Source organism: Syngnathus leptorhynchus, chromosome 6, assembly GCF_054491065.1.
Source record: "Syngnathus leptorhynchus isolate UIUO chromosome 6, UIUO_Slep, whole genome shotgun sequence".
NCBI lineage: Eukaryota > Metazoa > Chordata > Actinopteri > Syngnathiformes > Syngnathidae > Syngnathus > Syngnathus leptorhynchus.
Window position 1 is genome coordinate 3,939,810 of NC_141200.1, and position 17,731 is coordinate 3,957,540.

General features: G+C 44.0%; 2 protein-coding genes across 7 annotated transcripts in view; one reads left to right on the forward strand and one right to left on the reverse strand.

Moving 5' to 3' along the window:
* The window catches only part of tmtc3 (transmembrane O-mannosyltransferase targeting cadherins 3), a 31,653-nt gene that overhangs the window by 461 nt on the left and 13,461 nt on the right, over window positions 1-17,731 (forward strand). Inside the window, exon 3 of the mRNA XM_085915466.1 lies at window positions 13,515-13,613. The gene's annotated coding sequence lies outside the window, so the exon portion shown is untranslated. The remainder of the gene's footprint in view (window positions 1-13,514; window positions 13,614-17,731) is intronic.
* LOC147055388 (centrosomal protein of 290 kDa-like) lies at window positions 32-16,908 on the reverse strand. Of its 6 annotated transcripts, none has more exons than XM_085915459.1 (51): window positions 16,611-16,908; window positions 16,322-16,450; window positions 14,368-14,445; window positions 14,230-14,287; window positions 14,112-14,158; window positions 13,443-13,592; window positions 13,295-13,348; window positions 12,811-12,957; window positions 12,568-12,750; window positions 12,416-12,505; window positions 12,084-12,206; window positions 11,893-12,016; window positions 11,325-11,488; window positions 11,002-11,164; window positions 10,751-10,851; window positions 10,610-10,676; window positions 10,296-10,384; window positions 10,148-10,223; window positions 9,955-10,076; window positions 9,657-9,806; window positions 9,400-9,555; window positions 9,215-9,330; window positions 9,036-9,138; window positions 8,570-8,800; window positions 8,263-8,436; window positions 7,887-8,189; window positions 7,640-7,791; window positions 7,400-7,511; window positions 6,800-7,255; window positions 6,536-6,700; window positions 6,372-6,467; window positions 6,139-6,273; window positions 5,810-6,064; window positions 5,641-5,748; window positions 5,358-5,557; window positions 5,071-5,284; window positions 4,870-5,007; window positions 4,580-4,792; window positions 4,392-4,508; window positions 4,161-4,303; window positions 3,774-3,929; window positions 3,352-3,466; window positions 2,278-2,406; window positions 2,121-2,204; window positions 1,886-2,044; window positions 1,697-1,816; window positions 1,333-1,502; window positions 1,130-1,271; window positions 920-975; window positions 668-753; window positions 32-593 (listed from the first exon to the last, which is right to left on the reverse strand). In XM_085915459.1, exons 2-51 carry the CDS (start codon window positions 16,433-16,435, stop codon window positions 367-369), a joined length of 7,131 nt encoding a protein of 2,376 aa, XP_085771585.1. In that variant the 5' UTR covers window positions 16,436-16,450; window positions 16,611-16,908; the 3' UTR covers window positions 32-366. The 6 variants fall into 6 exon arrangements, 5 of the variants coding, with proteins under 5 accessions (XP_085771585.1, XP_085771589.1, XP_085771584.1 ...); XM_085915463.1 differs by adding an exon at window positions 2,954-3,209 and having other exon boundaries at window positions 2,278-2,405; window positions 16,322-16,908; XM_085915458.1 differs by having other exon boundaries at window positions 16,322-16,908.

The window sequence follows — 17,731 nt, forward strand, 5'->3', positions numbered from 1 at the left end:
AATAATAATAAAATAATACATTTGTCGGATCGAACGATTTTTATTTTGTCTTTGAAAAAAATATATGACGGGGAAGTACAGCGCACTAGGACATGGGATCAAAATTAATACTTCATCGGCTTGCCAATGTTTTATTTGTCACTATAAATACTACATGAGATCTGTACAGGTGTAAAACAAACAAAAAAAATATATAGAATACTACATTTGAAGCTGCCCTTATAAAAGTAACATTTGAAAGACATCCAACCACTGTTAAAAATATCCCTGTCCTAATAAAGACGGCGCTTAAGGCACTGAATATTAGCTCAAGTCAAATCTAAGACATTAAGTTATTTATTAAAAGCTACATAAGCAATTTTGAGCTCAACTGAGCATATCTCCTAAGGCGCTATCCGACACATTCCTCAGCTGTGCCTCGAGCATGATGTTCTTCTTCACCTCCACATTGTAATTGTACTTCAAGTCCTCAATCTCATCAAAGAAGGCGGCGTCCAACTTGCTCGATTCGTCCTTTAACTGTTGGATTTGGGCTTCCAATTTGCGCTTTTCCGTCTCCGCCGACTTAAGGAGATCTTTTAACTTCCTGTTATCTTATCAAGTATGAAAAAAGAGAATTTAGTTTCTTGGGGTAAAGAGTGGAATGAATATATTGTGCGAGTGGCACCTGTGTCATGTTTGGATGACCCGCTGTGTTGCTCGCCGTACTCGTCCAGTCTTTTTTTTAATTCCGTGTTCTCTTTCCTCAACTCACTGTGGGAAAAAAAAGTCGATTAATACAATAGTCCTAAAATCTGTTTCTACGCTCGCACATACAACATTTTTCTTTCTTTTTAGTGCGTGATAATTAAAAAATAAAATCTTGACGTGATGCAAAGTAACAAACTGAGAATGTTTCTTCACAAACTTCTAGTGATACCTCGTTGTCTTGGAGACATCTGTTTCAGTATGCAGACCGCAGTTTAATTTGTCAACCTGGGAAAAATGACAAAAGAACAAGAAAGGATTTATCGATTATTTTTGGGCTGGGTAAAATGCAGTAATGTGTAACAATGTGAGTGAGGTAATTGTGGGGATAATTGCTCGTTTTAGTTAGTGGGATGATGCATAATAATTCGCCAAACTTGACTTGATTTTCGAGTCGCCGGATGCGGATCTGCGCCGTCTCCTCACGTAAGTTCGCCTCCTTCAACTTCTGTTTGAGTTCCGCGAGACTGGAGGTTTTTGTTGAAAGTTCCTTCTCCAACTCTTTCATCTTGTTATCAAACATTCTACAAAAACAGGATCCATTAAAAGAACTGATTTCAGATGGCAAAAGTCTTGTTTTCTTACCGGGTCACCACCAACGCCTTGGAGGCTTTGCTGTCAGTGACTTTCATGGTGGCTTTCGACAGCGCGTCCTGAAGTCTCTGCTTGGTTTCCTCCAGCTCGTGCTCCAGCTTTTCACAGCTCAACTCCACGCTGGTCTTGGACACTCGCAGCTTCTCTGTAGCCTCCGCTTCCTGATGCCACATGTAACCTTTAAGCCATCTTCTACATGCAGCAAAGACTTTCCATAATGCCTGTTAAAAGTAACCTGTGCTAAACTTAGCTCCTCGCTAATACACAAAGATCATGCAAAGGAGCGACTTATCTTTTAAATAGCTGAAGTTAGTAATGAGGCAGTGGTCAATCTAACGCTGCTCTGCATTTTTACCCTTTTGATTTGCTTTCGGAGACGGTCATTCTCCATCACTATTTTTTCCAATCCTCTGCATCTCGATTCCATTTTGTGAATCTCTGCTTCATGTTGAGTCTTCACTTGGTCGTATTGGGCCTTGAAAGCAAAAAAACCCCAACTGTTAGCGTCTGCTTTGGTAAAAACGTGCGTCGTGTGGACGACAACCTGTAGCTTTTTGTGTTCTTGCTCCAACGCCTTGTCCTGACTCTGAGTATCACAGGTTCTCTTTAGCGTCTCATTCTCCTTTTGTAACCTCTCCACCACCTTCTTCATCAAGTGGATCGTTTTTTCGAGTTCAGGCACAGTTTTTCCACTGAAGCCAACCTGTAGAGGTTCCCATAACAAAAAAAGTCTGATTCTATAGAAAGGAAAAGTCTGGTAATGTTTGGGGGTATCATACTTTAGCATTGGTCAGTCTCTTCTGCAAATCGGCACGTTCTTTTTTCAACGCACTGAACATCTCCTCCTGGTCGGCAACTTTACTCTAGAAAACCAAATCACTTGTCTGGATTCTACAGAAAAATAGGGACAAGGCGCTTCTCAGCGACGATGTTTACCTTCAGCCTCGGCAGGTCGATGTTGGCCTGTGCAAGTTGGAGACGAAGCTCCAGATTCTCCGAAGCCAGTTTGAGGTTTTCCTTCTGGAGGTCCGTGTCTCTTGGCACCTCTGCATCTTTCTCTGACAACTAGAGAAAGGCAAAGATATAGGAAACATTGTCTGAAGACTCAAATCTAGAAAGGCGAACATGGAATTTTTACCTAAACACACCACTATGGAATAAAAACTCAAAAGGGGGGTGGGTGGGGGACACACTCACAAGTCTTCAACTCCGCTAGGAAAACTATCAAACTACGGTGGTGCTAAAAGTCGACAGAAGGCCTGCAGTACCTTTGGACATATATGCGACCTGCTTTCTGACTTTTGCACACCATCATCCATTTGTTTCCTGATAGCACTGTCTAGGTTTTGGCTTGCTTGCTCACATTTGGTCACATCTGGAATATCTGCTGTTGCCTCCCTTGTAGACACTTCATCTTCTGTCCCCTCAGGCTTTACTGCACCTGATTTCCCCGCATCCTTATCACTATGTTGACTTGTCAATTCATCATCTTTATTAATGTCATCTTTTGTTTCAACTTCTTCTGCAGACAAAGACAATGATTCACTTCCTCTTGATCCAGGCTCTGCAATTTCCGAACCATCTGGTAGGGCCTCAGATTTCCCTTTACTTTCCTTTGTTTCCATCTCATCCGCACCCTCGATGTCGTTTTTTTCTGCCGTCTGGTTATCGGGCACCTCGGGGTTCGTGCTCTTTTCTTCAGTGTCTGTTTCAGACACGGATTGTTCGGGGCTGTTTGTGTTGACGTCGGGGCCCTCGGAACCATCCGGACGGTGCGCCGCAGTCGCTTCGGATAACCCGTTGTTAATGTCAAAAGTCATCCCTTTGAAAGCTTCCAGGTTTTTCCCCTTTGCATGCAACAAAACCGACTGACATCAGTCAAGAAAAAAAAAACTGATGAAAACAAGGAGAGACAGCAGGACTAAATCATAAACAGAAGAAGATGTATGTGAAGAGGTCCCGTGTAAGAATATTTACAAATCAGTGGTGCGTTTCCACAGAAACACTCACAGGCTGTCCCGAGGGAGATGTCTGGTTCTCTACGACTCGAAGTCTTTCCTCAAGGTGGCAATTCCTCCGCGTCAGATCTTCCACAGCGGCGTCACGACTTAGAGCCTGTTGCTGCCTAGAAAGGTTCACCCGAAATACACAGTAGAGTGGGTGTAGTGGCTTTTGTGTTGAGAGCCAAAATGTGGAAAAGGTCAGCGACAGTCATTTGTGGACTTTCTGAAACTGCACAATCAGTTAAATACTTGATGTTAAATTATGGAAAGGCAGTTGATGATGAAGAAAAGGGGGCCGAGGGCAGATTCCTTGGGCGCAACCGAAGTCATAAAGGAGGGGCTGAATTGGAAGAACTTGAGTTGGATCAACTGAGTGCATCCACCGGCCAGAGATAGGAGAGTCTACTTAAAAAAAAACAGAATACATACTTTATGGCGATCAACTGAGTCTCCAACTCTGCATTCTTTTTCCTCAGCTCCTCGAGGTCCTTGTCCAGTTCATCTCGTCTTGCTCCTGCCACCTGGTCTGCCGTCACACCTCGAGCCTTTGTTTTCCTCTGCAGTACGTTTCTCTCACGCTCTAGTCTGGTTCAGCGCCAGAAATAAATCAAATGTAAATAATGATCATCAGGAACGATTCCTGGTACTAAACCTCCCAAGTTTGATAGGACCTGGAAACCGCAACTCGGGCATATGAGTCAGTAAATTCATTTGGTGGATCTGATATAGGAGTGCTGTAAAGAAAAGCTTTGGCAATCATGTGATTTTTGTCTGGAATCATGACAATGTTTATCATCCGTATTTTTGACACTATACCTGCCATAAAGATCTTTGATAGTGCTGAGCTGTTTGGACAGGGAGTCGTTTTCTTGTTCCTTGTCCTTCAGTGCATTCTTCATCTTCTCAAGCTTGGACTGCCACTTCTTACCCTCCTCCCACAGCAATATTTCCTCTTTGCTCTGTGAATGTCAAATCGCTTTTTCGCTTGGTGCGAATGAAACATTACACATGATGTACAGATATATAACAGTTGAAGGTTTTACAGACCTTTCCCTGAATGACTCTTTTGGTTTCAGCACTCTTCTCCAAATCTGACTCCAACTTTCTGATCTTCTTCTGCAGATTCTCAACAGTTGGCCCCTTACCATCGAGCATGGCTTGATTCTATATTGGAAAATTATTTATTTAAGCAATAAAATTGCAGATGTGTTTTTTTATCCGTCTTTTTTTCTAACCTGAATGCAGCTGCTGAGCCTCTTGACTTGCTTTCGGAGTTCCTGGATTTCCTGCTCTCCTTCCTCCTTCTTGACTTGAAGGGTCTTGTGACGAATTTGGCTCTTCTGGAGCTCTTGGTTCAGATTGTCCATCTCCTTTCTGAGGGTGTTCTCATTTCTTTTAGCTGACTCCCTGGCCACTTGTAGCTCATTGCTAAGTTCTTGCACCTGAGCCTTTGTGGAGAGAGTATGAGGTACTTTGATCCAACCAATCACAGTCAACTTCAGTCATTTTGATATGTGGAGCCTACCTTCAGATCTTTGGTGTGCTTGTCGACTAACTTCTGTACGTTGAGCCTCTCCTCGGTCTGAGCGGCGTTGGCCAAGACTTGTTGTTCGGCGGCAGACGTCATCTGGGTCCGCAGTTCTAAGAGAACTTTGCTGAGAGCCTGAGGAAATAATCGTCATGAGAACAAGGTTGTGATGCAAATAAAAGAAACGTCTTTGACAACCTTGATTTGTTTCTCTTTGTGGACCAGCTGCAGTCTTAGGCGTTCCACCAAGTTCTTTAGGGTGTTGCTTGGGGACAGATTGTTGGCCTCCTTTTGGCTCTCAAGTTCTTTCTGAAGGGAGTCAATCACCTTCTTTAGTTCTATTATTTCTCCCCTCTGGTCTTTGGTCTCCATAGTCAGGTCTTCCACCTCTACGACATGAGACTCCTTCAGCCTGTGCAAAATCCACCATGTTAGCAAGATAGTTTTTTTTTAAAATTAGGTAATCTCAGGAAATCTCTCCTAACCTGGACATCTCGTCAGCGTGTTTCTTTGCCTGCGTTTCCATGGCCAACTTGACTTCCTCCAATTCCACGGCAGCCATCTTCAGCTTATTGGTAACGGATACGAGTGACATATCCTGTTCGACCACAGTCTGCTCCAACTCGGCCATGCGATCCAAATGTTTGGAGGTCGGCACAGTGATGCTGGGCTTTTTCATCATCTCCTAGTAGGTAAGACAGCAGAAGGTAGATTTGGTGATTGATTTTGAAATATTTAAGATCAGCAAATTGTGTGTGTTCATTGTACCGCTGCCTGCTTTTTGAGACGGTCCAGGGTGGTGTCATTATTGGAATCCAGCTTCTGATAAAGCATCCTCAACTCTTCGTCGTGCCTCTTGATCAGCTCCTCCTGATCCTGTGATGAATAACTTGGTCAGTTAGAAGAACTGAACCGCAACAGGTTTGTCTCACCATACCTTTACAGCTTGCGTCAGCTGGTTCTGATACTTCTTAAGCACATCATCTTTCTTGTCCAATCGCCCTTGGAGATCTTTGATCGTTTTGTACACCAGCTTAAGAGCTTCTCCGTCACGTTCAGAAGAGTCGGCCAGTAAACGGCCGCCACTGGCGACGACGGACGGTAGACGGAGACGCAGCTCGTTTATGACTTTGTCCCTGGACGCCACGTTTTGTTCGGACTTCCTCAAGGCTTCGTCCTTCTCCTTCAGTTTCTACGTTGGACCAAAATGATCCGTATCATCTCTCGCATGATTGAAAAGCGACACAAAATGGAAGGAAATGATACCTCCTCCAAACGTTTTCCTGTGGCCTGCGTGTTGGAGATGACGTCGACTTGCTCGCTGATTTTTCTCAAGGCAAACTCAAGTTGTTGAGCGAGAGGTAGATTTGTATCCGGGAGGTAGCTGGGGGTGTCGATTGCCTGAAATCACAGAATAGCTCAATATTTTTGAAAATACAAAGATACCCTTTTGATTTTCAATCTCCCTTGATCGAATTGAGAAATGCTTCATAACGAACCTTTTCCATGCCTTCGTGTAACTCCTCGTGCTGATCCAACTGACGCTCCAGTTCCAACTCGCGCTGGTCCCACGCTAGCTGGCGCTCTTCTTGAATCTTCACCAAATTAAGTTAGGTATCAAAGTGACTAAAAGTGACACATGCTTTTTGACTTTCATGCTCACCATATTTTGCTGCACAATCTCCTCGCCCAGTGAGTGGATGATTCTCTCTTGCTCCTCAAGCAGATTCTTCAGGTAGCGGATCTCTTCTTTCTGCATTGTCACCTCCCTGCTCTTCCTCAGCTCCTGCAAATGGGCTTCTTCCATCTTCTTGTGCCATTCACGTACCTGTATTGGTAATATTGTAAGATCAGCAAAATGCAAACAAAACAAAAGTAACCCTTGACTCCTAAGACACTTTTCACACTGACTCATGGGACAACTAACCTTCTGGGCCCCCTTGGCGTCCTTCAATGTGGCGCAGAGCTCCTCTAGGCCTCGGAGCCTCAACTCCATCTCTTGCGCCCGGCCCTCCACCCTCCTGCGCTCCTCCTCAGCCGCCCTCCTTTCCTGGTACGCCTTTGCCTTCTCCTCCTGGAGGCCCACAAGGGTGGACGAGAACTTCTCCTGCTGGTGCAGCGGCAGCGCGCCAGCAAACTGCCGGCGCAGGGACTGCACTGTCTGCCGCAGGCGCCGGCACCGGCTGCCAGCTTCTTGCCGGGCCTGGAACAGCGTCCGCTCACTGGCATCCAGACGCTGCTCGGCGCGCCGCAAGAGTGCCTCCAAATGTCGGACGTGGGCGGCAGAAGCGGACAACTTAGCCAAGGAATCTGCCTCGCTGAGTTGCAGAGCCACGGCGTGCTGGTGGAGCTTGGCTACCAGGGCCTTCACATCTGATTGAGACTGATGAGAAAGTAGCGATTGGACAGGGTATGTTTCGGACTTCATTTTAGCTAGAATCCAAAATATTAACTGGGTCTGTGTTTGGATTTTTTGGACATTGAAGACGGGCTCAAGAACCGAGTTTAAACGGGTGATTAAACATACCTGGTAGTCTAAGATTTGTTTCCTCAAAGAGACCACCTCCTTATCTTTAGAATGCTGTCTGGCCTGGAAAGTTGACGCCTGTTTCATGGCAATGTCGGAAACCTCCCGAAGTCTATCAATCGTGATTAAAAAGACATAAGGCTGTCATAATAATATTGTTTAAAAAAAAAAAAACACTTTTTTTTTTTTTTAAACAATATTAAATATTAAATAAAAAACACTTTTTTTTTTTTTGCCCACTTTGAAAGTTCGGAGCGCAGTTGTGCCTCGGTGGCCTCCAGCTGTGCAATCCTCGCCCGGTCGGCGTCGCTGGCCGCTTTAGTGACGCAGTCAGCCAGTTCGTCCCTCAGCTCTCGCTCCAGGTGCTGTGCCTCCACGTTCATCTTGGTCAGCTGAGGACGGGAACGTAGAGAATTCAAAACTATTCAATATCTAAATGAGAAACTTATCATTTGAAGTGGTTTATCCCCAGAAAACTTGCCCCTACCTCAGCAAACTTGGCCTCCAGCTCACTGTTGCGCTCCTCCACTTTGCTGAGCGAGCTCCTCATCCGTTCATACATGGCGGTGGCGTGCTCCGCCCTTTGACGCTCATTGAGCTCCTTCATCTCCAGCGTGGCCATCCGCCGGGCGACCGACGCCCCCTCGTCGGGGCCTTTCTCTGCATCGCCCTCGCTTATTTCTAACTTGGCATTCTCCCACGCGTGCTCCAGCGTGTGTAACTTCTCCTTGGTGATCTCCAGCTCCTTGCTAATGGTAGCCACGTGTCCTCTTAGAGATGCATTCTCACTCTGGAGGGACAACAATAACAATCTCAGGGATCACTAGTGGAACCCCCTTCTCGTAAGGGTTGTGTTTACGCACCTCCAGATTTTCCAAGTTTGTGGTCCTCTTGACCAGCAGTCCGTCTCTTTGTAGCACGTCTCTGTATTTGACGGTGAGCTCCGTGTACTGCCTGTTGGCCTTCTCCAGCTCTGATGCCGGCACACTGTCATCCAAGGCCTTCTGTAACGCTGCCACCCTGTACGCCGCAGTTTCCTTTTTTTGGGGGTGAAAACAAAAAAAGGCTACTTGAAAAGGACAGTCTGGGTTTTTGGAAAATAAGGAAAAAAGATGGAAGAAGAAATAAAGTGGACACGGACAATATGGTCCAAATGAGACAATCGCTTGCCTTATATCTGAGCAAGTCGCCCATCCTCTGCGTGACTGCTGTCTGCATTTGAACATCGGCGTCCCTCAGCCGGCCATTTTCCTTACGCAGGTGCTGCTCTTGCTCCATCAGTGTGGTGCAGCGTCGAGTCAGCTTCTTCTCATTGACTTTGGCAACGGTTAACTTGCGTAGCGCTTCGCTCAGATGCCGCTTGATTTCCTCTGGGTCCTTCTCAAGGGCTTCCAGTAGGTCCTAGTTGGAAGAGTCAAGTGAAATGTTAATAGTTTTGACAACAATTTGATATGTCACAGCAGATGCTAGCAGTAAATTCATCCAAGAATCTTGACTGTGGGATGTTAGAGGTTAATAACCCCCTTGGCTTAATTCGGCGTGAAAGGCAAAAATGCACAGAAAAAAAAAAAGCCTGGTCTTAAGTTCCAGCCCTGCTGCGGCAGTACACGAGACAGGGAAAGTTCATCTTGCTTACACTGAACTGTTGGAGTTTAACATCCTCCAACTGCTGTTTCTCTTCAAGTTTGCTTCTGGTGCTCGTCAAAGCTTCTTTCTTCTTGTCCCATTGCGACTTCTCACTGTACAAAAATCATCGATTTCTTGAAAATGTCAACATTCAACCATCTCAGTGCAGTACGCAAGAATCCTCCAAACCTGAGGTACTCCTCATACAGAAGCCCTTGCTGGTGGCTAATAATGGCAAACTTCTCTTTGTATTCCTCCAATGTTGCCGTCAGCTTGTCCCGCGTGTTCTCCTGGTTCTGGACTTCCTAGTTAACATCAATAACGAAAAACAAAACATGAATGCTTTGTATTCATTGAATTAAGGATCCACATACCTGAAGCAGCCGAACGACGTATTCGTTCAAGGAGTTGATAACCTCCGCGCTGCTGGCTTCTAGGCCCTCTGGGAGGGTCAATGGCTGGAAGATGGCGTCACCAATAGCGCCGCCCGACTTCCTCAGATGCTCCAGCTTGCCTTCCAGGTGGCTCATCTGACATCACACACAAGAGTAGTGCAACATCATTTCAAGTCAAAACAACCCAAGTCGCTTTGTACTCAAATCAAGATGGCGGCGGCTTCCTGCCTCCGTACCTTCTCTTTGGCTGCGGCCAGTTGAGCGACACTGCCAGTCGCTTCCTCGCGGGTGGACTTAAGTTCCCGACGGAGCTCCTCGTTTCTTCCCACTAGTTGGTGGATTTGAGACTTGAGGTCTGACATCAGGTGCTTCGCCATGACCTCTGTCTGGATGCAGAAAAATGAAAATCCTGTAGAGCAACCTGGAAATCTGAGGTTTAGGAAGTTTGTTTGATGGCCGCCATGGGAACAGCCCATAGAAGACAAGAACGGGTTGACTTGTCAGGGTTAAAAGATCGTCGGGGAGATTACTCACATCCACCAGACCGGAAATACCAGAATCTGCGTCAGATGGACTGGTCTCCTTGGCCTTCAAAGCCTGGAGGACGTCCTTGAGTGCAGCCTCCACATCTCGTTTCTCCTTGGAGAGCTGCTCCACTTTGAGAAGACACAGAAAATAGTCAAACGCAAAGACCAAGCGGAAGGTGAGTCGAAAGGATTCTGATTACACTTGAGCTGAAACTGCGTCTTGTGGAGCTCCATCTGTCTCTTCTGCATTTTCACTTCTTCTTCCAGATGCTCATTCTGTAAACAATATCCTCATGAATGATTTAAAATGTCTTTCGGAAAACCTGCTGTGGTCTCCCAGGAGCTGACCTTGGTTCGTAGCTCTTCATCTGTGCGAGTTGTCGGCTTTCTTGCGCTGTGTGAGATATCGCCCTCCGACAAGATGGACTGCGGCAGGCCTGTGGACACACAAATTTGGTATGACTCAGATAAAATTCCAGGACCAATTCTTTTCTAAAACACTTTTGGAAGCTTCCTCAAAATGGCTCCTTTGGAAACAAAATGGCCACTGATTTATTTAAGGGGACTTGATGATGCAACAGAGGACATCAGTTAAAGTTTGTGATATTTTAAGTTGTCTAGCTTCTCACGCATCTTTTGAGTGAACAGAGTGATGAAGTCACCTTTCTCTTTGGCCAGAAGTCGGACTTGTTTCTTCATCTCCAGTCGTTCCTCTTCAAGACGTTCGATCTGAACAGGAAGTCAGGTCAACAAAATAGGAAGCTTTGGAGTTGGGCTTAAACGATGAATTGGATTGCGTTTACCTCTTTAGCGAGTATTTGGTTTTCGGCTTTGTATTGTCGTTGTTTAAGGTCTCTGGCTCGTCTGAACTCGCCAAGGTCCACTTCCTGTTTGGGTTGATAGCCTTTGAAAGAAAAAAAAAAAAAAAAAAAAAAAAAAAAGCAAGAATCAGACAAATTGTCTCTTGGATAGAACTTTCTCTTAGTTGTTGTTGTGCAAGTGCTCCAGGAAGAGTTGAAAGTTGTTGTCGTAATGTCACAAGGAGAAACATCACCCAGTCTTTCTCGAAAGTCCTCATTTTCCTCGGAGAGCTGATCAATCGTCATGTACGCTTGGTTGATGTCTTTGGTCATGGATTCTAACTCCAAATCTCTCCTTTGAATTTGACTCTTGCACTCCTTGATCTCACCAATGGCTTCCCGCAGGCCATAAATGCCCTGGAACGTGGAAAAAAAAAAAAAAAAAAAAAAAAAAAAAAAAAAGAGCCTTCATTTTGCAACGTCTTGTGCCCGGAGCTTTTCGCAGAAGTACGGAAGCGATTGGACACAGAACGACGGGGATGACATGAATGACTTGTGTGTGCTGTCAGTCGCTTACACGTTCGTACTCTCTCAGGCGCTTGCTGGCCTCGATGAGCTCTCGGTCTTTTTCCTCGGCGTGGGCTTCGGCTCGTTTCAAAGCCTCCTCCGCCTCTGCCGCTCTCATCTCGACAGCGTCCCGCCTGGACGCGAGCTCCTCCATCTTTCTCTGCTGGACCAGCGCTTAAACACAATCCCACAAAGTAGCACAATTAGGATTTTTTTTGCTCAACAGCGACACAATTCTTTTTTTTTTTTTTTTTCCTATCAGGTGACACATTCAGATGTTTTTGATTTTTGTTTTGGATTCGCATATGTTTTGTGTTAAGTTCAAGAACAATATTTTGTACGAAACAACATCGCAATTAGAGTACTTTGAGGAAGGAGAAAACATATTGGAATTATTTTGATAAGGAAACCCAAATTATTGGATGTCGTTCGTTTGGAACACAAAAACAAAGTACGAAAGAAACAAAAGAAAAACTCAGAACTTTGTTAATTGTGCCAAAGCAATTTTTCAATTATAGACTTATGTGTTTGCTATTGAAATGTTTTGTCACAAACCAAAACGTGGATCAACTATTTACCTCCACTCTCCTGTTTGGGCACCTTGAGTCCCTCCATGAGCAGTGTCTGCTTCTCCATTTCGCCTGTAAACTGCTCCACTTGCTCTCTCAGAATCTTTAACTGATCATCTCGCTCCTCCACGGCCTGCAGAAATTGTGTTTGGGTCAGTACCGGTGACATGGTTAGGAGACGACATCAAAGTGGAGCAGACCTGCTGTAAGGCGACAATGTTGCTCCTGTCCAAGTCCAACTGGGCCACGCGCAATTTGTGCTGAAGGTCACGGATCATCTGCTGATACACTGAGATCTCCTCGTCCTTTTCAGACAGCACTTTCTGTCAAGTCACGAACACATCGTTAACGTGGGTGAACATCTGCCTACCAGCTTGAAAGCAGTCAAGCCTCAAATGTCATTTTTTTAATCAACAAAAAAGTTCTTGTTTCAGACAAATCAAGATTGCACATTCCGTGTCTTCTCCGATATTTCTACCAGCTGCTCGATGGGGGAAAAAAAAAATTGCAAAAAGTTCGGCAAGTCGCCGACCTTCCATTGATCCACTTTGGCGTCCACCGCTGCAATAATGGGGTCGTCCTCCTCCGTCATGGAGTTAATCTTCTGCGTCAGATCTCTGACCTGCACATGAAGAACATGTCAGGAACATGAAGATGCGAGTTGGCACGGAGGAGTCAGTTCACCTGCAGCTCAGCACGATCTCTCTCTTTCCTCAGCTGGTCAGTCAAGGAGTCGCACTGATGCACGGCCATCTTGATCTGGTTGTACTCGTCGCTCATCTTTTCCATCTCCTTGGCTGACTCCATCACACATTTCTGCATGTGGAGGTTGTCCTCCTTCAGCCGTGAGATCTCATCTTCTGCTTGCTAAATAGAAGTCAAACCAGATCTGTGGAGATGGTCATCAAGAGAATGTGAGCGACGTACCTGAAGGTCATCCAGGCACTGGGAGAGCTGGCGGTTGGCTGAGCTGAGCTTCCTCTGAGTTTCGGCATTCTCCTCTTTGGAAGCAGCCGACTCCTTACGCTCCAACTCTCCTTGATAAAAGTCCACATCTCGCTGGAGCTGCGTGTTCTGACCCAGGAGAGATTTAGATACTTTTATCCATATTCAAGACCTTTGATGCAGAAGACCTTTGCCTAAACATTTTGCGTTTGGACCAAGCTAACGACGAAGGGGTTGGCGATGGAAGCGAAGTCTGTAAATCTAATTTGACTGCACAACAGTCTTACCTTCTTCTTGAGCTTTTTTATCTTTGGCAAAGAAGATCAGAGAGAACAGTGGAAAAGATGTAAGGAAAAAAAAACATGGATGACAAATGAAAGACATAAAGCTTTGTTTGGATGGAGAAGATGAAGGTGAAGAGGCGGGGGGGGAGGGAAGCTTTGTTATTTACGTGGCGGTTACGTACTTCTCTTTTCAACGTCTTCACCTCGTCCTCGGCCGCTTCTGCTCGCTGGACCAACTACGAGAGTAACCGCACATTTGTTGTTTTACCGATGTTAGAACCTGATTTTGAAAATGTGAGTGGAGTCATCACGCCGATGTGACGCTCTCACCTCCTCGATAGTCTTCTTGCTTCCTCCCATCTCCCTCTTCAAGTGGCTCACTTCCTTTTCCTTCTGTTCCAGTTGCGTCTCCAGCTGACGGATTTCATTCCTCAGGAAGCGACTGTCTGTCCCGCCACCACCATCGCCGCTCTTGGCGTGCTGAGACCAGATAATAAAAAGGTAATTTAGGAAATTAGGTCATCTGTGGTAGACATCGATTACCAAGATTAGCTTCTTTGTAATTCTAGCGGATTCTCTAGTTGGATTGTGTACAAAAGTTCAGGGGGAAAAAAAAGGGGAAGATTCAATCCAAACGAGCATGGCAGCCAGTCTGCCGCCATGCTCGGAATTAGCCGTAATCCTCTTAAGGTGCTCAGCCAATCATAGCGCAACCACTTGCATTAATCAGTAGCCAACAAGTAGCTCTGTTTCCAAAACATTGGCAAGAACAGCATCAGTCCTTCTGAGGTCATATTGCTGAATTGCTGTTTCTTTTTTATTTATTTTTTTAATCTAAAAAAATAAATAAAAAAATCCTGGGTTGATAAACAATAACATTTTTGAGATATACATTTTAATGCAAATACTTGACAATTTTTTCATATATTAATAGACAAGCCTTTAATATGATCTACATGGCGAGCTGGATTAACATTTTTGTAAAACACTAAGCCTTACCTTGAGTTCGTCCTCCAGTCTCAACATCTTGGCTTGAAGTTTATTTTCTAAACAGCAGACGTTATTGTCAAAAACCAATGTAAGCAGTGTCTTTATTCAGACAAATATCTGTACCCACCATTTTTCTCTTGTTCTTCTATCAACTGCTCGGCGAGAGACGCTTCCTGATGTTTCATCTGAAGCGAGAGGAGAACAAAATGGCATTTGAAACAAGGCGCAATAGTGTAGTTGAACGAGAACAAGAGTAGAAAAGGACCTTGAGCAGAGACTGAAACACTCGCATTAGGTGTACGACATCTTGCTGAGCTTGATTCTCCAGCCGCCATTCTTCTGTCTGTAACACAAATCAGACACACCTCATAAGAACGCCACCAAATAAGGAATAAAAATGGCACCTTTCACATACGGCACTCACATCAGTCAAACAGCAACCAGGGGGAGGCTTCACTGTAATACGTTTCATTTTTTTGACAGCGGTCAGCTTTAATTTTCAACTTGTTTCAGTCTTATGATTGTAATTGTGACTTCAAATTTGACAGTTTAAATAGTTTGTTTTCCAAATTTTCTCAGGCAGTTTTGCTGTTGTGTCTCACAGCGGGGCAATGGATTGTAAAAAGCGTGCGAAAAAATGGGAATAAATATTCTGATGACAAACAAGAAACTCTCAGAGGGTCTCTTTTGACCACACATTTGCGAAATCATGAATTGCTTCAATCACGACTTTTTCTTGAAATGATTGTTGACGGGTGTTTACGAGACATGCCATACGATTTATTGTCGACTTGTAAAGTTTTGGTTTGTTTATGCGTTTGATGCTGTGTGGCATCGCCGCATGAGCAAATAAACAACCATCCATTTTGGTTTTTCAGTCTGTTTGATGCTACGTGGCATCACTGAAAGAAGGGGCCCATCTTGAATAATAATAAGTTTTTGCTGAAAATGAATGATACGCTGATCATCATCACCATCATGTTTGGTCCATAGCGTGTCAGAAAATAGGCTAAATCTTTTACCATTGTTTTCCAAAGTAAAAGCGGATGTTTGTAGATGCTTTATTTTGATTCAACAGAAAGATAAGTCTGCTTTCATCTGTGATTACTTGATTAAAAAGTACACCCCTAATAGAAACAATAAATTATCAATTGCATTGTCATACCACGGCCATCGTTAAATGGGGGGGAGAGGGGGGGGGGGGTTAACAAATTCCTCATAGCAAAAAAAATCAAGACTGAAATAGTCATGGTGACTTTCTAGCAAAATCTCATCCTGTGAGGTCTTGCAATGCCAACAAAAAAGACATTTTTCATCTTGCAGTAAAATTCTCAACGTGTATTGCCCACCCCCAGAACTGGTCTGCCCTTTGGATTATTTGTTTCAATAGCAAACATTTAACACTTTGACGGAATGAGTTCTCACACCATACGCTGAATTCTTGTGTGATGTTAGAATTTTTTTGCAAAGTTGTTCAATCACTCTCAACGCGTGAGGTCCTGCTACTTTTTGGAATTTCTGCGTTAAAAAGGAAAAAGACAAATACAACTGGATCCTTTGATGCTCACTGATCTTAACGGCATCAATCAAGACAACGGTGTTTTATGCACCGTCATAGACACATTTAGCATGTGGGAAAACTGACTCTTTGTGTCATGTACATGTGATTTACAGTGCAGACATTCGGTATACATGGGCGGGCGGTCGTCATGTGAAATAACAAATAGCCACAGCGGAATAACATCAAGAGCAGGTGTTTCAGTGATACATTTTATTATGTACTGCATATATATGGTGGGGGGAAGTAAGTGTACACTTTTTTTTAAAAATTAAGATAGCTGAAAAATAGCAAACAATTTCAGTCAATAACAAAGATTCTAAAGCAGTATTGTTCAAGTGCAAAACAGAGGCAGAAAAGGAGTCAATGAGCGCTGCAAAATAAAAACAAGGTCGTGGAGAACAGGGGAGATGGAAAGTCTGAAAATACAATAAAGTTAATGAAGATTAAACATTTAGGTAGAAAAAGGAGGTATTAAGCACAATGCCATGATATCAAGACAGAAAAGGAAGGAAGTAATGATGCAAGAACAAACACTATTTGAAAGGATGGAGAGGAAGAAAGAAAAGAGGCCATACAAAAAATAAAAACAATCAAATGCACGAAAAAAACAACAACACACTTATTTTGGGCGCAGTATGTTTTCGTGTTGGATAGTTACCGAGGTGACCCGCGTTACAAGATCGTCCAATTCATCTTTGTCACATTCGTGGAGGTTCTGCGGCTCGATCCTCCTCATCTCATCCCACTCCAATGCAACAATCGTCTCGGCCATGGCGATGCCACACAGCTGATGACCGTCAGAAAACAAATGCAAAAACATCACTTTCAAAATTAAGATGATATCATCACACAATGTTGACGAGTATTCCTCTAAACAAGCACAAACTATCGTAGCTGCATATAACCTGCGGAGTTGAGTGGCATCATCACGAATAACATCAGTTTACCTCTCCGTTGTCCAGCAGTATAAAGTCCCAGTGAGTTCGTTAGATCTTAAAAAAATTCATACTTCATTTAATTCAAAAATGATATATAACGCGGTAATACAGTTTATATTTGTTGTTGGATTTAATCTTTCGGCCTTGTTTTCATGCACGCCGCTCTATATCGCCCCTCACGGTTCGGAGTGTAACAAGTGTTGCTACTGCGATGTATTATTTTTATTTCATTGTTATAATATCAATTTATTTAAAAGTATGAATAGGGTTACACAAATTTAGCAATTTATCTGATTTTTGTCACGAATTTCAAATGACACCGGCACGTTTTTTTGCCTTGTCGCCTCTGCCCCGGAAGTAATCATCACAAGCCGAATCTGCTTCGCGCGTGCGCACAACTTGGAATCCCCTTGCTGTATGCTTGCTTTATCGTGTTATCTACTTTTTGGTTGACACTCAATCTTATTTGATTTGATTTCTGTCACATCTGTAACTGCACCCCGATCCTCTTGAGAACACGGTACGGGGCGACACGAATGACTTCATTTGATGGAACATGCCAGGATAAAACCCCTCCTTCATCTCTTGTCGCACGGTTAAAACTAGCATTAGCTACAAAAGTAACTTGGTGGCGAGCTAATGATAAGATGCTTTCCCTGTAGAATACGCAGTGCAGAATGTCCGGTGAAGATTTTGTTGGTTGCAAAAGTGACCTGGAAAATTAAAAACTGTCCTACAAACTAGGGGGGTCACAACAGCGCGAGTTACGCCCTGTTTTGGGGTTTAGTCAGCTGTCAAGCTTCCGGTTGTATGTCTTTCAACGCTCTTGCTTTCATATCTAAAATAAAACGTCGACTGGAAGACTATATTGACCAAGGTGATGTTAAAGATAGCTTGTTAGAAAATTGATGAGCACGTTTGCCTCATAGTTCTGAAGTTCTGGGTAGTTCTGAAGTTCTGGGTTCGAATCCGGATGCAAGTGTTCTCATAGAGTTTCACTGTCTACTACAGCTTCACTGATTATGCTTTTGTAAACCAGTTCCTCATTTTGCAGCCTTATTGAATACAGTGTATATATTTAACAAAGAAAGTAAACTCAAGTTAATGGCGTATCGTTTAACCACGTCAAA